This window comes from Bidens hawaiensis, unplaced genomic scaffold, assembly GCF_021521415.1.
Source record: "Bidens hawaiensis isolate Kalapana, Puna unplaced genomic scaffold, B.hawaiensis_p1.1 tig00006368_1, whole genome shotgun sequence".
NCBI classification, from domain to species: domain Eukaryota; kingdom Viridiplantae; phylum Streptophyta; class Magnoliopsida; order Asterales; family Asteraceae; genus Bidens; species Bidens hawaiensis.
This window is the reverse complement of record NW_027491426.1, coordinates 625,023-648,366: the sequence shown is the minus strand read 5'-3', so window position 1 is coordinate 648,366 and position 23,344 is coordinate 625,023. Positions and strand designations below refer to the sequence as shown.

Below are 23,344 nucleotides of genomic sequence, written 5' to 3'. Positions count from 1 at the left end.
AAGAAAAGAAATTAAATTAAATTATGCTAATTTAAACTAAACTAAACTAAACTAGACTAGCATTAAGCGCTTTGAGTCCCCGGCAACGGCGCCATTTTGGCGTAGGCTGTCGCGGTCTACTCAACAATCAATTTTAAAGACTTAAATACCTATAATAAGTACGGGTAAGTAAGGTCGTCTCCACAGGAACTCAAGGAAAGTGCTAATTTAATATTACTAAAATAATTAATTAACTAAAGTCGGACAGACGATGTCAAGCGGTTTTTAGAAAAAGATTAATTAAAACTAAAACGATTACTTTTGAAGATTTGAAAATAATATTAATAAAAGGTATTTATTCTAGATTCGGGTAATGTATTCTTCAACTTAATCACAGATTCAACTGACTTGATTGGCAGTAATTGCTAGACATAATGGTTTGATTGTGATGACAAACGATACCCTAACCGAATTGTTGACACAATTGAACTTAGTCTACTCAATTACCAATTTATGTTATGAAAACCAATTAAGTTGCAAAGACCGATGATTACTAGTTCAATGACACAAGAGCTAACCCTAAGTGTTGATGAACACAACCAAACAAGTGATGCAATAAGTAATAATCAATGATATAAATTGTTTAAACAATCAAAGCCAAACAAGCAAGATCAAAGCATAAACTCAATCAAACTCTTAATCCTTAAGCAATTGAATCTGATAAGAAGTTAAGATACACAAACCCTAGCCTAGAATGAACACAGGAACTTAGCCGAGCATCGACATATCGATTAAAACACTTATCTTGATGAACATGCGATCAATGATGGAACCGAAAGCTTTGGGATGGCTGAAAGTCGCCCTAGAACACCTCTTCTGCCTCTGGAAGTCGTGATATGCCGAATGGTGAGATTAATAGGTTTATATAAGGCAAAACCTAGATTTTTTCGGTTTTAGGTAGGTTCGCGTCGCGTGAAGTTGCCATGGGCTTCATCTTCGCGTCGCGCGAGGACAAAATAGCCGGGCTCAGTTTCCTGCAACTTCGCGTCACGCAAAGTTGTCCCTCATTCATCTTCGCGTCACACGAAGATGCAAAACAACAAAAACAATAATTTTCTTCTCTTTACTGCCTCGTGATGCGTGCACTTCCAATCTTTCACTTCTAAATCTTCATTCCAAGCTTAAATATCCTCGATAAGCTCCAAAATTTCCACGTTCCTGAAAACACATAACAATGCATGAAGTACTAATGTTTATTCATTTATTCATCTAAAATTAACTAATTAATATATAAAACTAACTAACTTTTACCCAACCATCAGGGGTCTTGAGCTGATGTTCAATTCAATGACTGTATTTCTCTGCTCCAATATGAGTTTAAAGCTAAATTAAGTGTTAACTCTGATTAGGCTTATCTAATACTTATAATAGATGATTACTCGACAAAGTAGGAAAATGTAAGATAAATACATATTTTATATATTTATTAATATGGTAATCATTATTATTTATATTATAATTTATCAAAATAGTTAATTATACCTTATTGTATATTAGCTTGGTATTGTTGATAGGTCATATTACTATTAGTAGCTAATAAAGGGTTTTTCCTTAGGTGTATATATAGAAAGAATAAATTAACAGCAAAACCTAATAACACACATAAGAAATTTATGTGCCTCCTCTCTCTTCTAAGCCGGGTTCCTCTCAAAAACCCCAACACCATCCTTAATTATACATCTTAAAGGGGAACTTGAACAAGCTGACAATCATGTCATCTACATCCTTCTCTGATGCGGTTACTAATCTCAATGATGCAATAGGTACGCACATAATTATATGTTTATCATATTATCATGTTTTTCCATTACTACTAAAAATACCAAAACCTAATGGTGCCGATTAAAAGAAAAACATGAAAATTAGATGCCAGTACCAATCATTTTCGATTGATACCAATTCGGTACCAAATCCCTCATCCCAGAGGATGTAACCTTTCTCTCACCTCCCAACAGCCCCCTCATCTCATCAACCACCAGAAAACCATAACCTTTACAAATTTATTCATCATTTCACCGATGCATTTAACAAATTTGGAGGACCGTATTAATTGCAAAATATCTGCTTCTTGAAAGTTTCAAAACAACCGGGACCGCATTAATTACATGGATGACCGTTGACCAACACGGTGGCTAAATAAAATTTTCTTTCGAATCCCTCACCATTTTGATAACGCAAATCCTTAATCGACACCTTAACACCACTAGGCAAAAGCCCTTTGATACCGTGTGTAATAAATACTCAGCATGTGAAACTAACGCGTTTAATCACATATTTTGACCCACCCGAACCTGGATTGACCAACACAGACTGTTATGTACTTCATACATTTACCAACGAAAAAGATATCAAACAAGGATTCAAATTCAAAAGCAGATGCATTTTATGGTCCTAAATCATGTCTTGATGTGTATGATCTCTATTTCAGTCCAAAACACTAATCAAACTGGAAACAATTATACACTTACTTCCTCATTAATCAGAATTACAACATCGATACACACCTTAACTAATCAACCACCTCATTGTTTCCTAATTCTAAGTATCCCGACACAACAGCTTTTGTCAGTTCCACAACAACCTCCAGCTTTTCATCCGCTTCTTCAGTTGGAGGAACGTCAACAGCTTCAGTCGGTTCCACAACAATTTCTAACTTTTCATCCACTTGTTCGATTGGAGGAACATCAGACCGTGATTCAGACCTGCGCGCAACAAGAACAAAATTAATTCATCATGGATTTTTGTATAAAAAAAATTATACATGTTAAAAAAAAGAAAGAAAGACATTTACTTTTGTTTGTGAATAAGTTTACTAACTTCATCGATAGAAACACTTGCAGCATATAATCCCATCTTCTTCACCTGCAAAATTATTATTATTATTATTATCAAGACCAGTATATATGATGGCTAACAATTACAAGAGTGTAATAAATTTAATAATAATAATAATAATAATCACCTCCAGTTTATCTTCTTTGGATCTATGAGTTTTTGGAAGTAACCTGAACTCTTCAGTTAAACGGATGCACTCTTCAACATTATCCGGTGACACAAAGTCAAGAGCTACTTTAATGAATGACTGTACAAAAGAATTTAATAGTTATTTACAAAATTACAACTGCCAATAACATCAACATCTGAACAAAAGGTGACAAAATGGACGGATTGGATAATAATCGGTTAAAGTGAGTAACTTTGAAACGAGTCAAGCAGGGCCGGGTTAGTTGGGTTCAGATAGGGGTGTAAACGAGTCAAGCCGCTAGTGAGATACTCGAGATTGAGTCGCTAAATGCTCGAATCGAACCGTGATTAAACGAGCTTGAGTTCAAGCCAAAGATAAGCCTGTCTAGTAAACGAGCCCTCGAACTCAAGCTACACTTATCGAGATACTCGAGATTGAGTCGCTAAATGCTCGAATCGAAACGTGATTAAACGAGCTTGAGTTCGAGCCAAAGATAAGCCTGTCTAGTAAACGAGCCCTCGAACTCAAGCTACACTTATCGAGCTTAAGCTGGCTCGCGAGGCTTAACAAGCCTATTATTTATAATAGATATTTTTTTATTAGATGACGATAAAAATAATAACATGCTATGTATAAAAGTTTTAAGATAAAATAAATAAATATATAAAAATGTATATAAATTAATTGATTAATAAATAATAAACGAGCTGAGCCCGAGCCTAGCTTGAGCTTGAATTCTCGAAAAACTACTAACGAGTCCAACTAGAGCCCTAGAAATAAAGCTTGAAACATGTCGAGCTCGTGCTCTTGTAAGTTAAACTATCCGAGCTCGGGCCCGACTCAGCTTGTTTAAACCCCTAGGTTCAACCAACACCCTTTTTCTCCAAAATTTCAAACTTCTTACAAACAAATAGTGCATTAAATTTAAATATGATCACAAATACTATATTACTACAGTCTTAATCTAACTTTTTGCATAAATCAGTAAAGAAGGTTGTAACTTGTAAGCATAGAGGGCCACTTACGACCCGTTCCACACAATTTTCCTTCTTTTACTTTGATTATGACCCGTTAGATTAAACATAACTGAAATTCACCCATTCTAGGTAAATCAGTAAATGTTAATAAATTATGCAAATAAATAAATAGATAACACTAGAAATCAAACCTGTCTATTTCTAACTTGATGTGGGCAACCCGCAGGGATAAAAACAGCTTCACCAAGGTATTGCTCAAATGTCCATGGTTCCACACCTGAAAGTATTGAGCAATGTTATTCTATTTTATACTAGAAAATGGCATTGTTATTTGAAAAATGCAGAAACAAATAAATAATAAAAAAATAAAAATAAAAAATTAAGCAATCTTACCAAACTCCTCCTTGAGTTGTTTCTTGTGCTTTTCATCAAAATAAAAGGTTTGGTCATGGATAGGATGAACAACCTAAACAATGAACAATATTTATAATGCGTCACCAAAGAGATTATTATTATTATTATTATTATTATTATTATTATTATTATTATTATTATTATTATATTTTAAAGATGATACTCACAGATCTCACAGGAGCGTTGTTGATGCCACGAAATTCTTTCTGGTGTTTTTTGATGTATTCGGTCAGTTTGGGGACATCCTGCCTACGGAAAATATCCCATAGCGCACCGCCGTATTCAATATCAGAATCATGATTATCACTTTGAGAAGTATCTTTATCTTCATCTTCATTTTCTACCAATGATTACAAAAACAATATTATTCGAGCAATTATTCAAATAGTTGAGCTGTTAATCATGATTACAAAAGCAATGTTAGTACTACAATAATCTGAATTTTTGGATAAGACAATTTAGGAGGTTGTATGCTTTAAAAACAAATATTGGACAACTTTCAACTAAACATCAGCCTTTGACCCACTTGACGTGTTTGACCCATTTGAGATAGAACACAACCCAAACTGACTCATGCATAAGTAAATGTATTGACATAATTTCAATATTAATTGTACCTTTGGGGCAAGAAAGATTAGAATCCAATTCATTTTTGTTTGACTCGATTGTTTCCAAAGTCAATGGATTCAAGGAATCAATCGTCTTATCTTGGCCGCCATTAACATTCTTACCAAAGCTTTGATTATCAGCCATTAAAGCTTCATTATCACCAACATCTCCTTTTTGTATGCACAAAGAATCCACCACATCGACATTTAAATCTTTTGGTGGTTCTGCTGTGAGTTACTTTCTTCAGCTTTGTTTTCTACCAATGATTACAAAAAGAATATTATTACAGCAATAATCCAAATAATTGACTTTCAACCAACTTGACCTTGTAACTAGACATAGTATCAGGCCCGTTTGAGATAAACCAGAACTTCAAAAAACTCGCGGCTCGAAGCTCAGGCTCGTTCAATAAAAGATCGAATAAAAATAGCCAAAAAAGCTTGATTTGAAACAACCGAGCTGAGTTAGCTCATTTTGTAACCAAGCCAAAATCGACCCAAGCTCGGCTCGTTGGCATGATCTTAGGCTCATTTAACTTCAAAATCGAGCTCGATCCTAGCTGAGCTGTCTCGTTTAATTTCGAGCTCGAAACCGCCCTGGCTCAACTCGTAAACAGCCTAAAATTGGCCTATGCATAAGTAAATGGATAAAATAACTTCAATATTATTTAAGTGTAAACCAGTTTGAACTGTTAAGTATTTTAATAGACGGTTATACTTGTATTGTTGAATTAATAATACACCACAATTTGAACTGGCATTTAGTTATTTTGTGCACCTTCACATTATCTCCATGACTGGTTTCTACAGTAGTAAAAACTTCAATAGTGTTTTTTTTTCTTTCTAGGTACTTTTAGTGCAATTAGTCAGTAACGCTTTCCTAAAAAAAACATATAACTAAGAAAAATTATCCAAATGAAGCCACGTAATAGTTCTATTCTATTGTATGCATTAACATATTCAAGGGGTGGCCAATATATCAGATCAGATAAGAGAAGGCAGACTGAGATGGTTTGGACATGTAAAAAGGAGACAGACAACGGCTCCCGTTAGATCAGTGGAAACTCTTATTATAGAGGAGAGGAGAGGTAGAGGTAGACCTAAATTGAATTGGGATGAGAGAATTAGGCGGGATTTGCTAGACTTGCACCTCTTTGAGGAAATGGTTGATGATAGGAGTTCCTGGAGACGTAGAATTAAACAACTTTTAGGAGGACAGGCTATTTCTTGTTATAACATTTATTATTGTTATTATTATTATATTTATTATTGCTGTTGTATATATTATTATTATTGTTAGTACTATAATTATTACTATTAATAATAATAATAATAATAATAATATTATTATTATTATTATTGTTACTACTACTACTATTAGAATTATTATTTTTTTACGTATTATTATTTGCTAAATTTTACCCTAGTTCTGCTTTAGTTTAGCTATAATGAAATGTTGCTTGAAACTTACTACTATCATATTGTTCTAGTTTAGTATTGTATATCTACCCACTTTTGAGTTGTGGTCTTGCCGGAAGCAACCTCTCTATCCTTAGGGATAGAGGTAAGGTTTGTCTACATCCCACCCTTCTCAGACCCTACTTACGGATAGCCTATGCTATTTGTGGGAAATACTAGGTATGATTGATTGATTGATTGATTGATTGATATAGCATACTCAACCCGAACTATATAAAATTATATAGTTTGGGTTGAATATGTATATGCAGACGTTAGAATGGAAATATTACATTTCTACCTGAAAAATATTTTACTGACTAAATGCACTAGAAGTACCTAGAATGAAAAAAAAAAGTAGAAACCAGTCATGGAGGAAAGTGCCCATAACGAATAACTAAATGCAAGTTCAGATAGTGTTGGGCTATTGATGCAACTATACAAGTATACTTGTTTATTAAAACATTTAGGATTTAGCAATAGCCTATATGTTTGTTTGTTTTGTTTATTTAAGTGTAAGCCAAAAGTATTCAAAGAAAGAGACATCAACATTACAAGATATTTTACCTTCTAGGCAAGAAAATTTAGAATCCAATTCACTTTTGTTTGACTCGGTTGTTCCCAAAGTCAATAGATTCATGGAATCAACCGTCTTTTCTTGGCTGCCATAATTACTCAGGTCAAAGCTTAGATTTTCAGCCATTAAAGCTTCATTATCACCAGCATCACCTTTTTGTGCGTCTTTTAGTGGTTCTATTGTGAGGCTACTATCTTCAGCTTTGTATTGCTTCTGCAACTCATCAATATTTTTAAGTTCCGTAGAAGAAACTTTTACTTTTGTTGTGTGTATCAAAATGTTTACCTGTACCAATATCACAAATTTAATTGAAAAAGAATAAAGATTTAAGACTGACTCGTTGATATTTACCGCATCAGATATGTCACAATGTAGTTTTGTGACTGAATCGCCCCTACCAAGCTCCTCAGGAAACCCATAAGCAATATAAGATTTAGGACCCAAATCCGGCCTTTTAGAACCATCTGGAAGCTTTGTAGCAAGATTTAGAAGACCAGATCTTGGATGAGTATAATCACTAAAGGGAAGCATTGCAATAAATTCTGCACAATGCCTTGGTAAACACTCATCAAATGAGTTTGTTGGTGGCCAATCTTTGAGCTTTAACATCTCGGGCCATCCGTCTAGATGTCTACGACCCTCCACATACCCTCTAAAAAACTGGTTAAGATGAATCTCAACCTAAAATCAGATAATTTATGTGTTACAAGTATTCATTTACAAAATAGAGAAAATTGCACAAATGGTTCATTTGGTTTGACCATATTGCAAGTTAGTTTAACGGAAAACTAACGGTCATGCACAATTCATGTGAGGGTAATTGTGTCTTTTCAAATCTGGAACCCCAATAAAATAATACTCTCCAATCTCCAGAACTCCTAACGTCAATTTCATCACCTTCGAGCAGTGCAAAATCGAAGGTGATCACGTCGACATTAGAACTTCTGGAGTTTGAAAGAGTATTTTATTAGGGTTCCAAACTTAAAAAGACACATTTACCCTCACAAAAATGGCACATGACATCACTTTCCGTTGAAAACCAACTGGATTAACAGTGGACACTAAACATGCAACCCTCTCACAAATGTTTGGACTAAGTTTGCAAATTTCAAAATCTGGTGACCAAACTTACAATATGGTCGGTCAAACCACAGGGACCATTTGTGCAATTTTATCAAAAATAAAACCATTTATAAAGTTAAAACTATTCATACCTCACACAAATCCAAGCAATCAATAGCCTTGACACATCTATTTTCCTCCTTTAACTTAATTTGAGCAGTTCTAAACGCCCGCATCATGACACGTGGCTCCCAACTAAGCCCACATGTCTTTTTATCAGCATTTCTAACCACAGCTGGCTCGCCTCGTCTCCAATGCATTTGAAAATGCTCAAAATCATCATCTTCCAAATCAACAGAATTAGGACAATAAAGAAAATTGTCATTACTACCCTTTCTAGAAGCCGATTTCCTCACACCACCATGATCTTCCAAATTAACACAAAGAGGGCATCTTTCTCCAAAGTCAGCATTGACCATTTGAAAGTTAGAGGTCAAAGCCTCTGACTTTTCAACAAGTTCATCAACCCAATTAGCTTCATATAATCTTTTCAATTCTAGCAACCAATACCGCAACCGCCACGAGCTTTTGGAGGGCATGGTATGCTTCCATTGGCGTTTGCTTTCCAAATAGGAAAATCGGGTGAATTGCCAGTTATAAAGGTTTCTGGTTTGAAGTCAGCTTTCCAACCGAAAAACTGTGTATTTGGTTCTGTACCCTGAAGTCGAGAATGTTCTAGAAACTGTTGGAAGGAAGATTCGGCTTCGGTGCCGCCAGGCTGGATGCCATCTCTGAGTTCACGACAGCAGTTGAGGCAAATATCATAAGAGCAATCGGGACTCGGGCAGCTTCTGTGGAAGTTGACGATTGATGTATTGCAGTTGTCACTGTGTAACAAGAACGATTGTTAGGATCAGTTATTATAAAGCAGGTGCTATAAAAAGGGTTTGGATGTGTTTCTGCTGTTTGAAGCTGTAATAATCAGATAACTGTATTTTAAGTGAATGGAAAATTCTGATTCTTTAATGAGTTAACAGATAATATAACCAAAGAGAACTTTCTTGTGAAAGAAAGGTATGTTTAAAAAACGAGAGTGAAGTGTTCTAAATTAGGTCAAAATCAAGGGCAAAAAGGTAAATTTATTTAAACTTTGAATTTCGACCTTTGTGTTTGTCAGGTATGTAAATGAGGCAAACCGCTCGTGAGTTACTCGAGATCAGCTAACTAAAAGCTCAAATCGAGCCAAGCTTAAACAAGCTCGAGCTTCACTTATTGCGCTCAAGCTGGCTCACGAGCCTAAACGATCCTATAATTCATATAAATTTTATATTACATATAAATTTTATAAAAATTATTATTATATAATATATATTACACTATGGTAATTAACTAAATAATATATATTATGTTACTAAGCAAGTGCCCGCACGATGTGGAGGGTATTTGAACACATGCCTTTGTAATCACGACCCATTCATGGTTCGGTTTAAAATCTTGAAACCGTTTAAACCGGTCGTCATTTTGGTTTCACGGTTATTTTTTTTAGTGAACGGTTTGGTTTGCGGTTTATACTGGAAACCTTCCATATGAAACCTAACCAGATTGTAAATGTTTAATGCATTTTAATCTTTTTAATTGTTTAGTATTAGATATGTTTTGTTATATATATTAGATATAGCTGAAATATACTTGAACAAAAACCTTTTTAATACAAGTAAACTTGACCATTACAACTTTAAGTTAACCCAATTCCAGTATGATTTTTTGTAATATGTGTTCTTGTTACGTCTTCCATTAAAGTTTACCATTTATGTGGTTAAAATTTTCAATATTCCTATTATGATCCTATTAAGTATCATATTTTGTTGGTGCTTAGTTATAGTTGATGGTGCAATTAGATTATAAACTAAATATATTATTGAAGCTTAAACTGTGAAACCAAACCAGAATCAAACCGTTGAATCAAACTGTTAGTAACAGTTCAGTTTTGGTTTTTGAGAATAAAAAAATTTGTTACTAATGGTTGTCACATGTTTAACTTGAAAACATCAAAACCAGCCTTGAACACCCCTATGTAACATATTATTTTTTTTAATTGAAAGAACTACAATAATATCACACTCAAATTAAAGAGAATAAAAATCTCATTTTTATGGTGCAATTTTTGTACAAAAATATTAACCATATGAAAAAGTTATCGTCATTTAAAAGTCGTGGGGCATTGTTGATTTAAAATTGAAATTACAAATATATAATATGGTTAAAGTTGAAGGGCAAACAAGTAAGTTGGTTGAATTGTGTTTAAAAGACAAGTTTACCCCTATTTATACATGTACCTTATGTTCTGATGCATTAAAATGTGTAAAACTCTTAAAATCAAGTGTCTTAATTTGCCCGTCTCATGTATTATATATAGTACAGATAAAGATATACAAAAATTATGCTAAAATATGTATAAAAATTATAAATGCATATAACTTAACTAATAAATAATAAATGAGCCGAGCTGAAGATTGAAAAACTACTCACGAGCCAAGCTCGAGCTCGAGTAAGTTAACGAGCTGTGCTCAAACCTAGTTGAGCTTGGGCTCCAGAATTCTAGATCGGCTTGGCTCGTTTACACCCCTAGTGTTCATCTAACTGAAGGATAACAAGACATCAAAAATCCTTCATATCATTCAAACTCATCATTTGTTTCACTCTGAGAATCTTTTATTAGCCATATATTATTTAACATATGCATAAGCACGCATAATAACATATTTAGTTGGATCATATGCTTATCCACGATGGAAATTCAACTTCTTTAAATACCTATGAGTAATGAAGTTTAAAACAATTAGTAGCATTATGTTAATAGAATAGAAGCATGAAACTTACCAGTAAACTCTGTCATCTTCATCAACTGTAGTTTTTGGTACATGTTCTTCTGTCAATTCAACACCTAAAAGAAGATAACCACCAGTCCAACAACAACCTTAAACTTCAAGTTCTTTCCTTAAAACAAGCATGCGACTCAGATATAATGAATGTTTATAAAGAAAGTTGTACCAAGTATGCCAGCTTCCACCAAAAGCTCAGATCTTTGCTCCTCTTTTATATGCTTCAAAAGAGGCAGAGTCTTTTTAAGCAAATAAAGAGACCTTTGCAGTCTAATATCCCCATCGGCTTCTTTATGAGTAGCCTATAAAAATCAACAGTTTTCTGTCAGTGTTGAGCAGGATTATGAAAGTCAAAGTTATAAAAAGCATCTACCTTTACGATTACGTTTGCTTGAAGACAAGCTCCACAATTGCAATTGCCACGGCAATATGGACACGCAGCTTTAACTTCTCTTTTTGTTCTCTCTGGATACCTATTATTAAATCAAAATTTGACTATTTAAGAAATTGAAGGATAAAAAAACAAAAAATGGCATTTTTTAGAAAAAAAAAAGTATAGACATCTTGTGAAAAAGAAATAGGTACTTTGGTTTTAAACAATCCAAGCTATCACCCTTTTGATCATTGTCGGTCCCAACTAACGAAATGGCTGATAACAGTCCCACCTTTTAACATGTTTGCTTCCAACGGTCCACGACTAACGAAAGCGTAACTTCGTTAGTCTCCGGTCGCCGGAGAAACGTTTTTCGCCGAAAACTCGACCTTTTCGTCCCAAACCTCTTGAAACCATATATCGAACCTTTAGGAACCTTTTTCAGTAAAAACCTCATTTATTGAGGTCGCCGAAACCCTAGGTGGTGGTCAACGGAAAACTCAAATTTTTCGTCCCAAACCTCTTTGTAACTTAAGACCGGACCTTTAGAAACATATTTTAGTAAAAGCCCCAATTATTAAGGTCCCCGGAATCCTAGAACTACCGTTGCTGGTGGTGTTCAGATAGTGGTGGTCAGCGGTGGTGGTGGTTTTTTGGTTGAGTTTTCCGGCGAAAAAGGAGCTTTCCGGCGAAAAACGTTTTTCCGGCAACCAGAGACTAACGGAGTTACGCTTTCGTTGGAAGCAAACATATTAAAAGGTATACCAGCCATTTCGTTAGTTACCAATATACCAAAGAAATATGTCTCTTATATTGGGTTAAAAAGAATGAACAAGTAATATCATTTAACCTTTAATAATCAGTTTTGTTGCAGAAGCACAAAACTAAAACTAATTATCAGAAACGGATTCTTTGGCCCCTAAATAATCAGAATCATAATCATTTATACTGGCTTTAAAGTCACTTAACAATTCGCAAGGCATCCATAGCAATAGCGCTTTCGTTTGCAGTTTGAACAAGAGACAACATTTTTATAAGCGTTCAAGCGGCATTGGTGACACATCAAACTTGGCTTATTTCCATTCTGCATTAAAAATATTGGTCAGAGAAAAAACATTAAAAAATATCATCAACCTTGCACAAAAAGTAGACAATTAACAACACTCGTTTAATAGGGATCTTTTTATTAATAGATATGCCACATATATGTTTGACCATCACTCATAATATACAAAAAGTCTGATTTCAGTATTTCACGTCTAAGCATATAACAATCTTCATAGTTCATAAACCAGTAAACAACTAAAAAGGAAAGAAAGAACTCACTGAAACACCTGCATTCAACTCATGGTGTATTGCGCGCTCCCCTATGAGTGTTCGGGTACCAGGAATATACTTCTTGGGCCTGCCTCTGGGCCTTCTAGGGGTGTCCGGGTCCCCTCTAGGCTTTCTTTTTTTCACCTCAGAATAAGCCAAGATTTCTCCAGCTACAATTAACCTAGGTTTCTTCTTAACTCCCTTGGTTGACATCAACTTACGGGTCTTAACTCCCTTGGTTTTGGTTGACCTCAACTTACGGGTTCCACTCCTGTTACCACTTTCACCTGCAACATCCTCAACAATGATATCTTCAGCACCTCCTCCAGTTTGATGGGTCCCATTTCCGTTACCACTTTCACCTGCATTATTTTCATCAATTATCTGCTCAGCACCTCCCGTTTGATCATTCTCATTTTGGCCACTAACATGTTCATCAAACATAGTTTGACTTTGACCCGCTGCCAACTTTCTCCTCATCCTCCTCTTCCTCGGCCTTTTGTCTTTAGCACCGTGCGGTCGACCCCTACGTCCAACCTTAAGTTCACCATTGCCATCAAGAACGAGTCTTTTCCTCTTTTTCATCTCTAAACCTCGATCATCATCAACTGTAGTTTGAGTTTGACCCATTTCCTGAATGTCTTTGATCCTCTTATTTTTATTCTTCGAACCTTTCACTCGACCCTTGCGCGATACCTTCACCTTCTCATGGGAAAGTTGTTGATTGGAAGCTTCACCTGCATGACTGTAATCATTTTCAGCAGGAGAAAGTTTCCTCCTTTTGAAACGCTTCCTCGCACTAGTACTTATATCAAAACCCTTAGAAAGAAGACCAACTACTATCTCCCTATCTTGTGGCCCTAATCCATCAGTACCACCTCTCTTATTATTATCATCAACAACACCATTTGCCTCATTCCCTTTATAAGTATTATTATTTTCTGCAACATTTTGATGATCATTCAAATTAACCTGATATTTTTCTTCAGCGGCAGCATCAGAAGTTATGCCATTATTAGTTTGTTCATGATCCTCCTCCATAAAGCTTGAAGCTTTAGAAGAAATTGAGGTTGGAAACAAAAACCCCCAATTTCAAAACCCTAACCCTAGAATTTGGCATTCTGAGAAAAAGGGTATATTGGAAAAAGATTAAGATTGTAACAACAACAACTAAAAAAAAGTAACAGAAAGTGCAGTGATTGTAATTCAAAATTCAAAATTCAAAAACACAAAATGACTGTCAGTGAGGAAACTGAAAAAAAAAAAGAAAACTAATTGTGTTTGAGTTTAGATGAGATGAGATGTAAATTAACAAACTTTAATGCGACTTGAATTGCATTGCAGACAGAGAGTGAGGGTATTACCGGACATTGGGTAAAGTCTGCTCGACGCCGGCAGGTGTGAGTGTGAGTGACAGACACTTGGTCTAACAGAACCTCTACGTGTAGTATGTATGTATGTATGTATGTATGTATGTATGGTATCCTTAAATTTAAGAAATTTAAGAAATGAAACCATGTCCTGTAATATTTATTTTTCAGAATATACATATCAGCAATATATGTCTGTCTGGAAATGTGAGACCTCAAGAAAATTAATTAAATACTACACGTGTATAGGACATATGGATTTTTTTTATTTTTGTTTTTTAAAAACATCATTTTTCTAAATGTTATACGGGAGTAATGCATCTCCTCTCCTGCTTTCTCTTTGTTCAGACATTGTAATAAATTATTCGACGCCTTTCAATTAGAATCAATTATGGAGTCCACCCAATTGAATGCACCGGCGACAAACCCTTCCAACAAATTGAAACCTATGCTATCATCAATTGAATTGAAATACATTAATCATTCAATTGGGATTATTTCTTATGACCCATCATTGAAGACTATATAAGTTCCTCATCGCATCCAACCCTAAACAAATACATCAACCACAATCGGAAATCATCTATAAAGTCTTGCTTCTTTTACCCCGGTAAGTTACAAGCCTGTGCAATTGGATTTCATTGTTCAACCCACATTAACACTCTCAATTATAAGGTAAGCTTTCGTTCTGAATTCTAGATTAATCAATGGTGTTTGAAACTTATTTAACTTGATAAATTTTTTGGGGGTTTTCAAATTATTTATTTTGTTATGTTGTGTAATGCTAATTGATTACAGATCAAATGTATATAAGGGTCATGCATATCAAATGTATGTAGGGTCATGCATACAAACTGTAGAAGGTATAGAAATTTGAGGGCATCAACTCCAGTAGTTGAATCAAGTGCTATTATGCTGGTCTTGGTCTATGGATGGTGTCAATGCGTTTTCGGTGAAGGTAGAAGTTTACATATTTGCTTGGTGACTTTTGCTTAACTAAATTCCAACAATGTTGAATTTAAATGACAGGGGGGTTATTGTTCCAAGTCCCTTAGATCCTTTGGGTTCCAAAGAAGCGGACATGTGATTCATATTAATGTATTCTATGATATTACTAAGAATATTTGGAATTTGATTGAAAGGCGGCTGAAAATTTCCTTTAGTTCTTCAAAAGTGCCAAACGACTGAAGGAGCTAACGGGTTTGGTAAGCCCGATTTCTGGCGCAAAGGTTATAAGGTCTCTCTTATGTTTTTACTATTTGATGGGTCATTTGGCGATTCCAAAATAGAACTTTATTTGAAATAGCAGGCAACTCTATAGTATTATTTTATCATGTGATTTGTGATTATTTTATCTGAAATAGCAGACTTATCTGCTTATCACCTTTAAAGGGTGTTTAGGATTTGCTTATCTAAAAGGCTTATCTGCCTATCACACTTTTCCAAAAGCGCATAAGAAAATATGGAAAACTTTTATAATCATAACTCATACTTGCATCAATTTTTTTTTTCATAATCGATATTCCTTGCATAATGCGCTCTCGCCTGGCCTCACTATCAAGGTATTTTGAAGTTTTCGTTTGGAATCTAGATTCTAGCTCGATTATTCTATATCAATATTGCATGAACACTTAAAGCAAATTTGAATATTTGGTTGTATTTGAAATAACAGGCTACAATACTTGTTAAAATCACTCTATTATTTTATCATGTTAAATTTGGTGGATTTTTACACCAAGGAGTTGCTGCTGTACTAAATTTTCAAGGTGGAAATGAAGCAGAGGATTGGAAAATTGATTCAAAATTTCAGTTAACGAGTTATTCCACCAGAATAATATCCTTACTCACACGCGCACTTGTTTATTTACAATTGTTAATATTGCTTCTAACATTATGAAAGAAGTTAAAATGTCTAAAATTTTCTTAACATATACAAGATGATTTTTTTATTGTTTTTTTTTTTTTGGAAAGTTGCAGATACATGAAGGTTAGTTAAAAAGGAAACGAGTCAAAATGGGCTGAAGGTTGGCCAAAATGTATGTTTGCATAAAACCCTCCTGATCTATCTTTAGTACCAGAAATGTACCATGTAAAGCTTCGCTTATACAGTTCAGGTAAAAAACGAGCCTTTTTAAAAGAACATCAGTTTGCTCCGACTCTGAGAAAGTTCGGGTAAATGAGTTCTGATCAAAATGAGTTTTGAGTTAAAACAGATTATTTTTAAAAGGAAAATGGAAAGTCAAGTTTTGAACGGTCTAAACTCTCATCTTTCGGTACCAACAGTACAAACATTTCTCAGGCATATATGTATAAAATAAAAAATAAATATACTTTCCGGATTAAACGGGTTGTGTTTATGTCGACCAGCGAAACATCATGTTGTGCTTATGTGTCAGGCATTTTTGTGTTTGACCGGCGAACACCGCCCGTTTAATATGGCACCTAGAAGTTATTGTTCTAATAAATAGCTCGCCGTTAGAGATTGAGCTTGCAGGAGTACTTATAGTGAATAATGGTAATTTTGTAATTCTAATCAAACATGATAATATTCTATGTTTTTGTAGTTACTTCCTTAAACAACACAATGAAGAAGCAATATTTAAAAGCCTAAGAGACATCAGTGATTTGATCAAAGACACATGGAAGATCAAGGGTAAATATGTAAATGTGGAAACCGAGTTGAGTGAAATGCATACACACTACATGCAATTAAGCATGTAACTTGCAGATTTTGAAGGGAAGAGGCAGAAACTTATGATGACGGTCAGGAGTCTGAAATAATAATCTTGATGATAGAGGCACAATAGTCAACCGTATCGTAAGAAAGCCAACATAATCTGTGAATAGGTTTGGTGTTCAATGCAGGGTTATCGAGTAGAAGATGCGTGTTGTCGGGTGTTGTAAATGGCTTTAGTTATAAAAGGGTCAAATTATTTATTAGAATGATCTAACCATGTTTTTGGTCTTTGTTATTTTCATATATATATATATATATATATATATTGAGTTTGGCAAACTTAATGTGGTGTGTATTTCAAATAGGTAATTCTCCACATGATTTTTAGAATTTGGATCCAAATTGTTATGTCGGTGATAATCATAGCTATCGAATCAAAATTGTATTTTCGCATGTGATACGATGCCATTGGTTTTTTTAGGTGATTCGCACGTGTCAGAATAAAGTATATAGAGTTATCAAGGCATCGACCAAATTGACTTTGCGTCCCCACTGCAACGCGCATTCATTGTTTTTAGCCCGCAATCTTGTTTATTAACAACATTTTTCTATAACCAACAGTGAGGTCGTCATATTTCAACCCCGCCGCGAAGCGCGGGCTCTTTACTAGTAATATAACTATAATTAATACAAGATTGGTGTTATAACTTAACTAAAACTTAGAAAGAATATGGAGAGAAAAAGTATGAGGCTTTATCTCTTGAAAGTGAGTACAAAAGGTGTGTTTTCTCTTGAACATAAATGTGGTATTTATACTACAACATCTACTAGGATGCAGTGTAGATGTATGCACATGTTTGAAAAAGAGTTAATTCACATAACTTATGGTGCGGTGATTCGTGAAAGCTATGGTGGTGATTCATGGAAGCTATGTGGTGGTGATTTATGGAAGCTATGATAAAGGTTTGTAACACTTCCCCTTTGATGACACTTTTTCAAAAACTTCGGGGTCTTGAAATATTGCTTCATTAAAAACTTTGCAAAAGAAAACCCATGGGAAAAAAAACTTTAGAAGAGAGTAGGGAAAGATATTGTTATATCTGAAGCATTGCTACGCAGTTGCTTGGAATTTAGGGACTCCGAGTCAGATTCGGTTGCATTGGACGAGAAATGGTTAAGGGGTGCATGATGAGGATGGGGTATCAAGAAGAAGTGAATACGATTTCTTAGAGGAAGAGAGGATTATCATGACCCTACAAATTCTTGGTGCATGTTATTGTACATTGCTTGGGTCATCAGAATGGAGGTTATGATGAGATATTAGACTATCAGATGAGTACATTGGCGGCTTCGTGCTTGAACTTAAAGTACAACTTCTCGGGGATGATTTTGAACAACATGAAGAATAACTTCAGGAATGATAGGTAGTTGCCGTATCCGAGATTCATTCACGTGTTTGTTGAAGATCAATTTCTAGATGTTAATATACAAATTGTTAACAACAAATAGTTAAAAGAGTTAAGTGCCATTTTAGTATCTGTGGTTTATCCAATTACGCAACTTTAGTACCGTCTTTGAATTTATTGCAAATGGCTACCTCACTTTTCTAAAACTTGCAATTTTAGTACCTTTTTTTTCTAACCCCGTTTATTTTGTCCGTTAAGTCAGGTGCTGGTAGTGGTGGAGGTGAGGTGGTGATGAGAGTGCGAATAATCAGCCACCTCATCAAATAACAAATGTTTGTGCCATCATGTCATGTCATGTCAGCGTCCATACCATCAAAAAAGTAATCGGGTTAAACCCAGTTAGAAAAGGCTCAGTGAAATAAAATAGTTTGCAAGTTGGGGCTGTCAGAGGAAATTTCTTAAGTTGAGATTAATATCAGCCAACGAGTCAAAGTTAAAAATATTAATCATTTTAGTAAACCCTAATTCCATAAATATTGAATAATAATATGTAAATACAAAATAGCAAACCAACGTATTGTAATTATAATGGTGGTACTAATAACACAACTTATGATTGTTTGTTTTAACTACATGTCTTATAATTAATTAATACATGGTTTTGTCTATTTAGTGCTTGCCCACATGCATGATAAACAACCATCAAAACAAGGATCCTTGATCCATCATGTCGTGAATAATGTCCCTTTTGCGGCATTCACAAGGACACCAGGTAATCTTCATTTGTTAAAAAATATTGAATGATGTGATAATTTTAAGTTTTTACTAAATCTATTGGTTAATTTTGGTTGCAAAAATGGATCAATATGGCTTGCTTATGTAAAACAATAATTTATAATGCATGCAAATAAGTTACCATCGAAACCTTTTACAAGCTATCACTGGTTTGTTCTTTTTTTTTTTTTTAAACTAATGCATGTCATTTTTGTATGTTAAAAATATGACTTTACCGTATTTGCTTTTAGGGGTTTGAATGAAACCAATAAAACCAAACCGAAATAAAAACCGACGGTTTGATTTTATATATTTATAAAAACCGAACTTAAGGGTGGGTTTGCTTTTGGTTTTGCATATAATAAAAACCAAACCAAAAAAAGAGTCAGAAAGCCGTTTACTTAAAGTACACAAACCAGTTAATTTTTTCTTTGAATAGCTCCCAATTTGATTACTTGAGATGCTGGCTCGACTAAATATATGATTTTCAAATCTCCATAAATTTTCTTATGATATTTTAGATTTTTAGCTAATCACATCATTATAATTAAACAGGTACAATATTATTGAGGGTCCAAGTCTCATGGTTAACATTAACATTATTGTAGATTTAGAGAGTGTCAGAGGTAGCTCAAGAAGACCGAAATAAACTAGGGCTTCATGTTCCTAAAGTCAAAATCTAAATAGAAAAACATCAAGACAGGTATTTTAGGCTTTGAAATTGTTGGCACTTTGCAGTCTATAATTATGTATACACACAAATGATAATGGTAGACGAATTACCAGATCTAATACCAAAATAGAAAGTTTGGTGAAAAGGACCCTGATTTTATTAGAGAGGAAGGGGCACTCATGGGTATTACCCACGTACCGGTCAATCATACACCGTTATTTCATTTATACCCTTAAGTACCCACAAACCCAAAAATAACTGGAAACACCTATCCATGAGTACACTAAAACTTTTTTTGTTTTTTGTTAAAATTTAAAAATAAATAAAACAATTAAATTTAAATAAAATTAAAATTATTACATAATTATAATTGAAAACCAGAAAAATAATATATGACGATCAAAACCAAAAAAAAATTAAAACACAAACATCTAAACAAGATGATTCTTCGGTCAATTATATTTTTCCGTAATTTCTCGTTTGCAATTAATAGCAAATTTTCTTCACCTCGTCCTCTAGATGATCATGTGGTCGAGTATATGTCTTAAAGTCTATGTCATACATCCCTTTGGCTACACTCTCGCGTTGTTCCGCAATCAACGCTCTAGAATCCTCCACTTGTTGCTTTTTAGCACCCACCAAATCTTGAAGCGTTGCTTCCTTTCTTAGCGTGTACGCATCTTGTTTGTCACCCGAGATCATCGTTTGAGAATTTTGCCATTGGGGTTTGAGTAAATAGAAATGGTGAAGGTTTAGTGAATAAAAATGATGAAATGAGTGAATAAAAATGGTGAAGAGTTAGTGGTATTTATATGTAATAAATTGAGTATTAATGGGTGTTTTAATTTCTTCAAAAATCTCCAACGGTCATATGTTTCATGGTAAACCTTTGCCACAAATTGTAATTTGGCAAACTACCCACATAGTTAGGGGTGGGTTTGCCATATGGTAAACAACCCATAAACCTTACCCACACTAGTGCCCCTTCCCCTCTTATAGCCCCAAGAAAGTTGAAACCGTCTTGGGAAGAGAGAGCGTGTTTGCCTTGCCTTTCTAAAATAAAAAGATTTGTCACATATCATATGGATTTCTGGATCACTTAGGTCATGGGGTATACTCTAACCCTTCTTAACTCAGCATAAACATCACATCATTCATTTTTCTTTCTTTCACTCCAATCTCACCCAAAGGAAATGGATTAATCCATAAGTAATAACAAATCAATTAGTAATCAATACATGTTGTTCCTTTTAACCCCTGAAAAGCATAATCTATGGGCCTTTTTAACAAAGTTAACACTAGTGGGAAGTGGTTTAATGCATACTAGAATATAGCCCGTGTAATACGCGGGTAGTTAAAAAAATACAATAAAATAGTTAAATTTAATTATATACGTAATAACATACATTAGTAGATTCATTAAATATAAATAATATTAAATAAAATTTTATAATTCATATATATCTAAAAAACTCATTTAACACAACATTTAAAATTACTTTGTTAATAATTCTATAAATAGTAATAGTATTAGTTGGCATCTTAGTTGGACGCTCCAGTTGAATGACATCTGAAAGAATGGTTTTGCTTTAATAGTATAGCTTATGTTAGATGTTAAAGTATACCTTATGGCCTTACTTAATAATACAACTTCTTCCTTCTATATGACCTGAACTTAATAATAGAAGTGTTTTGACACAACAAATGTAGTTATAACTGTATTGTTTTGACACAACAAATGCAGTTAAAACTATATGATACACACCCTATTTGATAGAACTCATTTAAGACAATTTTAACTTCAAATGAATAAGATATTTTGAGCAAGTAGCCAAGTAAAAAAAAACAAAAGAAAAGAAAAGATACTTAAGATGGTCCCCATATATGTGAATCAGCTTAAATTTTTGAACAATGAGATTTTCTCTTTAATGGCATCTAGCAATTTAGTAAATTTACCACCGGACAAAACATTTATACATCAACATGTGACATTAACCATTTATCTGGTTTGACACGTTTATAAGGGTGCTGCTAAACGTGCTTCCATTCGTATTTATTAAACATATCCCCTCCCTCAAATATTGCATTAATACGATTAAGACATTTTTGCTGCTTCTTTTGTTATTTTGTTATCCTTTATTATTATTATTATTTTTAAAAAACACTTGTTTTTCTATTTTTATTAAAAGTTTTTTTTTCTATTTATCTTTTCATGCATATTAAAAAAGACAAAAACAATTTTTTTTCCTTAAATAGAAAAACGTTTCTTTGATAGAATTACAATTTTTATCCTTTTAAACAGTACAAATTATGGAATGGGCCATTTTTAGAAATGAGCTTCACTCTTTATTCTTTATTTGGGTTTTTACCTCGGTTTTAGTCCTTTACACTAACCTCCATCCAAAATCTCAGTTAAGTATTAGCATGTGTCAGACACATGAGGGTATTTTAGTCATTTTACCTCTTAAAGGGCTATTTGTATAATTATCTTAACGATTTGGTGATCTAATAAAAATATAATAATATAAAAATAATGCAAATAAATTGACCCACTCTTCTCTCTCTCTAAAGTCTAAAGAAAGCACCACCTCCCTAACATCACTAACTCCGACGACCTTATTTTTCTGGTGATATTCAACCACCATCGAGGTTGAATATAATATTCCAACTCATGCCCCATCCTCTTTTTTTAACCTCTGTTACTCTCTCCACCACCGTCAATCGTCGTCGCCAGAAACTCCCACGTCTATCACCACCATTATAACAGGTGGCTAGAGACTGACACAAAAGATAATAGAGAGAAGGTGACTCTCGCTAGTTTTGAGAGAGAGAGAGAGAGGACACTTCGATTTCATATCTGAAACCTCCCTTTATATTCTGTTGTGGTGGCTTCGATTGTAGATCTGAACACTTCATTTTCCTTAATATGACTACGGGAGGGTTTGTGTTGGTGGTGGATTGACGTGTTGAAGTGGTTGCTGCCAGAATCATTCGGCTCTAACGAGAAGGTCATGGTGGTGGTGGTGGTTGTAACGAGCAAGTCATTACGTGAGGGATGAAGTTGAGATTGTTTCACAAGACTAGATGAATGAAATTAGGGCTTTCTTATGATACAAGTGAACTTGTGATGAAGGAGACCCACCCACCAGATTAATTTATTTTCTTTAACATTATTTTTTTTATTTAAAATCATAAATGAGTTATAGATCCAATCTTTAAGTTAGTTACATAAATAGTCCTTAACGATTAAAAAGACAAAAATGCCCCCATGTGCAGTGCACATGAGGTAACTTAACTAGAAAACTTAACACCCATTAGTGTAAAGGACTAAAATCGAAGCAAAAACCAAATAAAGGATACAAAATGAAACTCATTTTTTAAAGAGACCCATTCCATAATTTATGATATTTAAAAGAACAAAAAATGTAATTTTCTCTTTTTCTTATTTAAAAAACATTGTTTTTCTTGTTTTAAAAATATTTTTATTTTTCTATACCTGTTTTAATCTTTTTGAAGAGCGTTATTTTTTTTTAATTAAAAGATAGTTTACATTCTTTTCTCAGATAACATTAATCTAATATACCCAAACCTAGTAAAAAAATTCAAATTATTTTGAATACATTTTACAAAAAGAAATAAAAAACTAGCTAAAGAAAGTATACAAAACTTTTTAATACATGTAAAAAATAAACAAACTTTTAATAAGATCTTAAAGAAATAAAAATATATAAAATAACTGTAAAATAAAAATAAAAATAAAAACTTAATAGTT

General features: G+C 33.9%; 1 protein-coding gene and 1 pseudogene across 2 annotated transcripts; both read right to left on the bottom strand.

Moving 5' to 3' along the window:
• Window positions 1-2,416: 2,416 nt before the first annotated feature.
• Window positions 2,417-12,384, bottom strand: LOC143632187 (lysine-specific demethylase JMJ27-like; annotated as a pseudogene). Its single transcript, XR_013153489.1, has 14 exons — window positions 12,320-12,384; window positions 11,356-11,455; window positions 11,152-11,284; window positions 10,981-11,044; window positions 8,253-8,987; window positions 7,390-7,719; window positions 7,029-7,323; window positions 5,013-5,228; window positions 4,563-4,735; window positions 4,375-4,447; window positions 4,173-4,258; window positions 3,002-3,121; window positions 2,831-2,901; window positions 2,417-2,741 (listed from the first exon to the last, which is right to left on the bottom strand). The product of XR_013153489.1 is annotated as a lysine-specific demethylase JMJ27-like (transcript).
• LOC143632186 (uncharacterized) lies at window positions 12,229-13,713 on the bottom strand. Its single transcript, XM_077100759.1, has 2 exons — window positions 12,690-13,713; window positions 12,229-12,439 (listed from the first exon to the last, which is right to left on the bottom strand). Exons 1-2 carry the CDS (start codon window positions 13,711-13,713, stop codon window positions 12,429-12,431), a joined length of 1,035 nt encoding a protein of 344 aa, XP_076956874.1. The 3' UTR covers window positions 12,229-12,428.
• Window positions 13,714-23,344: the final 9,631 nt, after the last annotated feature.